General features: G+C 38.2%; 1 protein-coding gene across 1 annotated transcript; it reads left to right on the top strand.

The window, feature by feature from the left end:
- Positions 1–4104: 4104 nt before the first annotated feature.
- LOC148850809 (protein CASPARIAN STRIP INTEGRITY FACTOR 1-like) lies at positions 4105–5431 on the top strand. Its single transcript, XM_088942624.1, has 3 exons — positions 4105–4340; positions 4565–4614; positions 5039–5431. Exons 1-3 carry the CDS (start codon positions 4262–4264, stop codon positions 5198–5200), a joined length of 291 nt encoding a protein of 96 aa, XP_088798750.1. The 5' UTR covers positions 4105–4261; the 3' UTR covers positions 5201–5431.
- Positions 5432–8401: the final 2970 nt, after the last annotated feature.

Raw genomic sequence — 8401 nt, 5'->3', positions numbered from 1 at the left:
ATAGATTCACATTGGACTGAATCAGATTGGACCAAATCCAGTCCAATTGACACTCCTTGGGCCCATATCCCAGTGTAATGGGAATATCTCCCACGAATGATAATTTGTACGAGAGATGTTTCATACTGTGAGGCCGATGTGAGGAGCGATACGTGAGAAATAGATCCGGATTCTTTTAGATGTAAACAAATCGCCATACGTCACCCTCTTAAGCCTTTTGGAAAATGGATGTTGACAAAATGATCACAATCTCAATAATCTAATTTATAAGATTTTTTTTTATGAGCTTGAAGTTTAGAAACCAGATTTATGATCTCTCCTTGTCGAGATCGAGGGGGGTCTGCAATCACGCAAAGACTTCAATCTGGTGTTGTCCAGTGGCTGGTATGAGAGACGTCTTATTCCTGTAAACTGGCAATATTCTATTCATTCATGTTTGGCAATAACATTAAAAAAAAATGCAGAACTCCTTACAATGTTTTTGGCTTTTTTGCCATAGCTTTGCCAAACCGACGTCAAATGATCTCAACTATTAGTTTCAAAGTACACTCCACAATATTGTTATTGAAAAATATATAAGCACCAATCAGAACGAAAAGCACTGACCACACTCAACTCAACAAGTCAGTAGCTCCACCTATCAGTTTCTAAGCTCAGGCCCACGAGTACAATTAGATCATATCTTTGTCTTAATATCCAAATAGATATCTAAATGCAGTGTTAAAAAAAAAAAAAAAACTAATTCAAATTTGATTAAAGGGAATCCAATCCATTTACATACCTACATCCAATCCAATAGGCCATTTTCGAAAATCATATATACCAACTGAAACCCACATGGGTATACGGCAACTGACCATTGGATTCTGTAAAATTACAGTCATTATCTACATCAGGGGGGCTGTCTCAACTCTCAAACCATATTAATTTAAATAGGAGACGGCCAACAAAATTGAGTTGTTTAAACCGTAAACCTGGTAGTGACTGTCTCTCTTTATTCTCCACCACTGTCTTTTCAGTGGTGTTTGGTGCGTTGGCCTTGTCTTTATGGATAATTGGAAGCACTACGCCACTACCCATCTGAAATCCTTTTTTTTATTTTTATTTTTTGCCTATCAAAATTATCTATAACTATAAGCTTGAACAAATGCCCGATTCACTAACCATGCGCTCCATCTCAATATCTTTTATTTTTTTAACGTGTCATCTGTCATGCATGCTATTATACCACCACTTTTTTACTTTTTAGCTTCTCTCCCTCTCTCTATATATATGGTTGACACGGCAAAGCTAAGTAGGTAAAGACCGTAAAGTATAAAACTAGTCTCTATTATATAAGAAGAGTCACTCTATACTTCTACAGTTCAGTGCAATGACCGAACAAACCTTTTCCTGTCCTGTCATGTCATCTATGTGTCTCCTAATTCCTAAATCAGCGAGGTCTACCTGGATCCGCGTACGTTATCTATTGTCTAGCTAGTTTAATTTATTTCTTTGGTATTTAGAATATTTGAGAAGATCAATAACCTTTTAATGGCTAGTGTAATCGGTTTACGTGAGACTGCTACTGTTAAGTACACCAAATTAGGGTGTTCATGAAAAATCGTAAACTGAATTGAGAAAATCGAATTGTGGTTAATTGAATCGATCGGTTTGATTTCAGTTTGAAATTTTATTCGATTTTTAGTTAACCTACAAAAAATCGGCTGTTAATCGAATCAATCGGTATATATATTTATATGTATATTTTATATATATATTTATAATATATTATATATCATTTATTATTTATAATATAATATTGTACATATATCTATATAATATATATTATAAATATAAAAAACTAAAAAATCAAAGAACTGAACCAGTCAAAAACCAAAACCAGTGATACTAGTTCGGTTTCAATTTGGCAAAATGAAAAAACTGATACCACTTGTTCGGTTTACAAAAAGGGTCACCAAGCCATGGACACCCCTACACCAAATTACCAACCAACTGGTCCATCTTTTTTCTGGGTTTTATTGGCTATTCTGGCTCCTGGTCCAACATTTTCTTTTTCCTTCTAGTTCAGAATAACGTAAATTAACCAGACCAAAATTTCTGGATTAGTTTTGATTAATCTCAACCGTCTTTTTCTTTCCCTCAACATATCAACCCATTTTAGCTAGACTCTGAGGAAGGCAATATATAAAGGATCATGACAACCCTGCTAACAAGAGAACCAACAGAGTTTAATCTATGAAACCCTAGTTCCATGGTCAGGCTCTGCAGTTAAAGCATATAAAGCATGGTTTTGAAAATCGGATCGGCAATGGAACCACTTTGACCCTTGGTTATTGGGTCAAATAGTTTGACTTTTCGATCCAAATTTTATCAAACAAGTAATTTTTGGGTCCAAAACCAGATTTGGAGCCATGACCAATTCCCATGTCAATTGGTCCAACTGTTCAGTCCAATTTTTAAAACCATGATATAAAGAATTACGTACGCAGGTAGATTTCAACTGGGTTGCTCGCATTGTACTTAAGGGAGGATATGAGTTGAGTTTTTCATGAGTTATTCGAGTTTGGTTCGTAAAAAATTCAATTCAGTGCATTCTTAATTGAGTTTTGAGCCAAACTCGAGCCCAACGTATAAATTCATTTGCTAATCAAGCTGAGCTCAAGCCTAATAAAACTTAGTTCATGAGGCTCATGAGCCCAATATACAATATTTTTATTTGTTATATGTATTATAATAATAACTAGTTTTTATGATTCTTAATTTTTTATATACAAAATAAAAAAAATTATATGTATTACTTTTTATTTTTATAGGAAATTTAACTCACAATCGAGCTTGAGCCTCAGTATTCTTGTGAGAGTTAAACTCAAATAACTAAGAGTGCAACATTTCCTGGTTAGAGTTGAGATTTTGTCAAAATTTCAATAGGCCCAATCCGAAGCTAAGCCTGAAAAAATGTTAAACGGGCCACCCTGACTTGCACCAGTACAAATAGCTAGATAATCAGCAGCTTAGCTCGACTCGAATTCACTCGTAATTGTACCTGACCCCAAACTCAAGCTGGAATTGATATGCAAGCCTGGAACAGTAATCCAGTTCAGCTTGCTTCAGTTGGAGTTCCACTTGCAGTCTTGATATCATCTCAAGTTATGATCCTATAACTCTGAGTCGAAATGAAGTGATGGTTTGGAAGTTCCACCTTTTAGTTATTAGGCCCTTATAAATGAAGGATGAAAACGCCCATAACTTGCTATCGTTCCGACTCCCGAGGATCAAGAACCCCATGTGGCAAGTGGCAAGTTATAAGGACCCAACCCACTACCCACAGGAAACACAGATGCTGTGGCTCAAGTTCGACTAGAGCCAACCCACTACTCACAAGTAAGACTTTGATTAGTATGGAAAAAAGAAAAACCAGTTCCGATCTCATATTCACACCTACCCATGCTTTACTACGGCTATACATTGAGAACATCTTCTATATTTACATATTATCATCATTCAGGGAGGAATGTTCCTGAGGTATCTTATGAGTAGGAGTGGGTAGAATTGAGATCTGAACTGAAGAAAACCGAGGGATAATTCCAAACGGATGGGATCAGATTTTGGATATAAGTGGATCGATCAAGTTTAATTCGTTTATATTCAAATTTGAATTGGATTCTATCGATGCCATATAAAACACTAATAGTATATAATATTAATGTAATGAATTAAAAATAATTTTGATATTATATTTTATGAACAAAATTACTTAAAAATTATTTATATAAAACTTCAACTTATGAAAATTTAATAAAAACACAATATTCAAATAAATTTTAGTAATAGATACAAAACTGTATTGGATAGGATAGGGTGGATCCATATTGAATCTAATTAAAAACGCATCGAATTCGGATCAGATCGAATTTGAATTCCTTGGATACCGTTTGCAGCCCTAAGAAAAACCCTAGGGGGTAGTTGCATAATTTCCACCAGGATCGACATGAGGAGTAAACCGGCCAGTTAAAGTATTAATTTAGTTAAATATGTATATCAATCCAATAACTTGGACCTAGTGCCCCAACAAAAGGAGAAGTGCTCTCATTCACCTTTCCATTTTGAATTTTAAACTATAAAGCAATATTGACGATTGCATCGATCGTTTCTCATAAACTACCAATAATTTTCAATTCAATTTCTAAGACTCTGTCCTTCCAGAATAAATACCATCTTCTCTTTAACTCTACCTCTCTTTGATTCCAAATCACTTAATATGGATATCATGCTTCTCAAGAAGTTTGCTTTCCTCTTCCTCCTTGTCTCGGCATCACTTCTTTCAGTTGCATTTGCAGGTTGGTTTGTCTGAATCTCTTGCATGCACCTTAATTAGTATAGAACAAAATTCCTCCATTTCACTGATTCACTCATTGGGAGATGTTTTCTTAGTAGCATTGAATCTTTCGTTTTTCTTTTATTGGTTAAGTATATATAACTAGTGAATCATATTATCCAAAGCTGAACCTTCTGAGGGATGTTTCTGAAACTTTTCATTTGTGCCCTGGTTTGATTGTTGCAGGTCGACAGTTAATGGGTAAACCTATTGCCGAAGTGAGTGCAAGTAATAAGGTGTGCTCGACTCCATGGAGACAAGAACAAGATATAGCTAATTTTGATTTATATTTCTTTTTCTCATATATAGTAACTGACATAAAAATTAATTTCTATCAAATAACACTCGGTATTAAAACAAGAATACCTTTTTAACTTAGCTTTATACTATAGTACTATTGCTATCTTGTAGCAGATAATTAAGATGAATTGCAGATACCATTTCCATCTTATTCTCATCCCACCATCATCATCCTTATCAAGTTTTGTACACCCTAAATAATTACCAACCATTCTATATCTCAGAGCAAATTAACAACAGAGAATGGAATGGTCCTCCATAAATATAAATATTTGCAGAGTTTTTATATATAAAAGGTTTTTATTTTACTCTCTAGTTACATCTCTTTTTAATACAAAATTTCCTTGGTGTGCTTGATAGGAAATACCAGGGAAGTCCCTCCACCACAGCCACAAGGAAGCAGCAGCAGCAGCAGCTGCTGACGTTCATGAGAGGATTCTTCGAGTTAACACCAGAGACTATGGCATATATGATCCTGCACCATCCCTTGTTAAGCCTCCCTTTAAATCCATACCCAACTGACTTTCATATTATAACGAAATAATAATTAAGCTTATAAATATGTTATATATATATATATATATATATACTACATGCCTATACATATATATTACTAATAAGTAGTGAAAGTATGAGTGTGATCACACTCTTATTATAATAAGCAATATGTATGTATGTATTGATATCTCATGGAGAATGAATGATACAATGTTGATATAATAATGAAATACATGAACTGACTTGCGTGTTCAAGAGCTTCAGATATTGCACATATATATGTGTATGTATGTTTATATATATATATATATATATATATATATATATATATATTCATATTCATGCAGTTAACTATAAGTGTTACTATCCATGTTCTTGCGTGTTCAAGAGCTTCAGATACCCTTCTAGGAACCTACTTACCCAGAAAAAAAACTTGTCCAGATAAGTGTTATTATCCATGTTCTTTTGTTTAATTTATCCCGGTAGATGTATCTTGTGGGGGCAGTTTTAACCATTTTATTTATTTTTTTCATTTACCCTCTAATTGGAAAACTCAACTTACCCATGTATAAGAAGGGTATCACTTACCTGGGTAGATACCTGGAAAATCAATTTTACCGTGGATCCACAACATGTTTCTAAAATAAGAACATGCCTAAGTTGGTTAAGTTGGAGGGGAATGTGATTCTCATTGACCAACTTTTCCCCTTCAAAATCCCCAAAATAAATAAGACCTTTAAGTAAATGTGAAGCATTATTAGAGAGTGAGTGGATATAGATTCTGTTTTGTTGGGGATCCACACGTCAATAGGCAACCAGCATATCATGACTCTTGATTTTGAGTTCTGTACTTGTGTCCTTATTCATGGAGAGATGTTCTCAATCCGGTGTGAGGAGGAAATCCAGATTCCATTTATCTGGGTACAAAATGTAAATGGACCCGGGCCTGCCAAGATACCCTAATACACTGGCTCATGCTTGGCCAACCTAGCAAACAACCAACACCAGTCAATCACGATCGGCTACAAGTCTACAACATTCAAGATAAATTTTGCTATTTGGAAAAAGAAACAGCCTGGGTGTGTTTTGAAGCTTCCTGCACTTGATGCATCGCCTCATTAGGAATCCAGGTATCCTCCCAACAAAAACATGCTCCAACACATTCTAACATGATTTGTGTCCACACATTTCATACATGATGTGATATGAAGCAACAGATTATGTTGGAAGCATGCTGGGACAGTTTTGTTGGGAGGAGATCCCAACTCCCCCACCCCCTTCGTTTGGAAAAGCTTTGGCTGATGGGAGTCAATAGACTAGACCATAGTTTTTGAAACCAAACCGGTCAGGGGTCCGATTACTGAGTTGAATGGTTCGGCCATTCAAACAGAACACTCGACCTGTTCTAACAGAAAAATAAAAAAATTAAAAAAAAAAGCGGCAAAACCGTTCGAACAGTTCGAATGATTACTCACTCGGTTCAGCAGTTCGCTGACCAAAATCAATGATTTTGGGGGAAAATCCGGTTTTTGGGGAAACTGAACCGGTCAAGTGACTAATTCCCAATTTTCCGGTCTGACCATCCAGTCTGGTCCTGTTTTGAAAACCATGGACTAGACTGTTGCAAATGTTTATAGACGTGACATAACCATGGGTGTGGGGGTAAAAGAGTAATTACCTAAACATTCTTTTAACTTTTAAGACAAACAGGCACTATTCGAAAAAAACGGTTAAAGCCAGCAGTTCTAAAACCGCTGGCTAAGTTCTCAACGGCCAAAGTTTTCTACATTAGTTCTTTATTTACCTTCGTTTTTTTTTTTCAAAAGTAAACACATCAACCACATTTTCATAATTGTGAAGCATGATTTGGCCCGACCTCATAGTTATGCGACACGTGGCAAAAGCAACAGTTCGGCACAAAAGCAAGCCTAAGGCGTTTTCACCAAGAGGAGAAACCAGCGGACCGAGCTCCCTACTAGGGGCCCGAATTCACCCTTGGCCCCAAACCGGAAAGAAATCCACTGGCCTGCCTTGCAACAGTTCGGGACATACCTCGCCGAACTGACCTGCCTTGCCACAGTTTGGGACATACCTCACCGAACTGACCTACCTGGTAACAACTCGGGATACACCTCGCCGAACTGACCTGCCTTGCAACAGTTCGGGACATACCTCACCAAACTGACCTACCTGGTAACAGTTTGGGATACACCTCGCCGAACTGACCTGCCCTATACATACCTCCGAACTCAAGACTTCGCGTCGCTCACCACTCCACACCTTCAGGGCACTAAAACCAAACAAACCATACTATGCCTGACACTGAGGAAGTCCGTTCCCAAGGGCGCCGCACCTGACTGGCTTGGGATCTGACGCTTGACGGCCGCACTCTAAACGGCCACCTGCCACCGCCACCTGACACCGCCATCTCCAGTTAGAGAGACGGTTAGACAGTGACGGTTCTGTCCTAACAAAAAGGATGACGGCCGAATTGACAGACGTAAGGGTAATCATACCCGACCTGACAAGGGCCTCGGAGCGAGTGCACGAAGTGATTATAAGAGCCCCTTGCCCCTAGCGAACAAGGTATGTGAACTTTGCGCCATCTGGTCTACACTTTGCCTTTGAGAGATTATTGACTTGAGCTTCGAAGTTATCACACCGGGTTCCCCTCGGAGTTCTCTCATTTTTCCTATTTCAGGCTCCCCGACGCTCCAGCTCAGAGGCGAGTTTGTTGACAGCTAAGACCGACCGGATTGCGCACCATCAATTGGCACCGTCTGTGGGAAAGCTTCTAAAAGCCTCTATCTAAATCTCTTCTACCTACCCTTCTTTCAAAAACTCCAACACCCACTCCAACACTAAAATGGCCTCCTCAGCAGTGCCGAACATGGAACCAAAACAGCCACTACCGGAGAGCAACTTCATGCTCTGGCGGTGTGCATTGGGTAGTTCACCATCCCCCTTTCAGTGGATGGGATCCCAAGCTTGAATGTGCCACACGCGGTGGCACCTCTCCCACTCCCCATCGAAACGAACTTCGGGGAACCAACTGCTATCCCACTAGCAGCCCACCAAAACTAGATAGATGATCTGATGCAATGCATGCGGGCAATGCAGGCCCAAATGCAGCAATTCCAGCAGCACCAACTCCAGCAACACCAGGTGTTGCACCACCTCTCCCAACACCATTATCAACAACAATTCCCTCAGCTACCCTTGAAC

The sequence above is a fragment of the Nelumbo lutea genome, chromosome 5 (assembly GCF_056320005.1).
Source record: "Nelumbo lutea isolate HS-2025 chromosome 5, American lotus-T2T, whole genome shotgun sequence".
NCBI lineage: Eukaryota > Viridiplantae > Streptophyta > Magnoliopsida > Proteales > Nelumbonaceae > Nelumbo > Nelumbo lutea.
Note: the sequence above shows the minus strand (reverse complement) of the source record. Positions and strands in the feature narration are given on the sequence as shown.

What these genes read in the sequence shown, in the direction of transcription:
- LOC148850809 (XM_088942624.1), top strand. Translation starts at nt 4,262, where the DNA reads ATGGATATCATGCTTCTCAAGAAGTTTGCTTTCCTCTTCCTCCTTGTC. An exon ending in TCTTTCAGTTGCATTTGCAG is followed by an intron (nt 4,341 to 4,564) that starts GTTGGTTTGTCT and finishes TGATTGTTGCAG; the next exon opens with GTCGACAGTTAATGGGTAAA. An exon ending in AAGTGAGTGCAAGTAATAAG is followed by an intron (nt 4,615 to 5,038) that starts GTGTGCTCGACT and finishes TGTGCTTGATAG; the next exon opens with GAAATACCAGGGAAGTCCCT.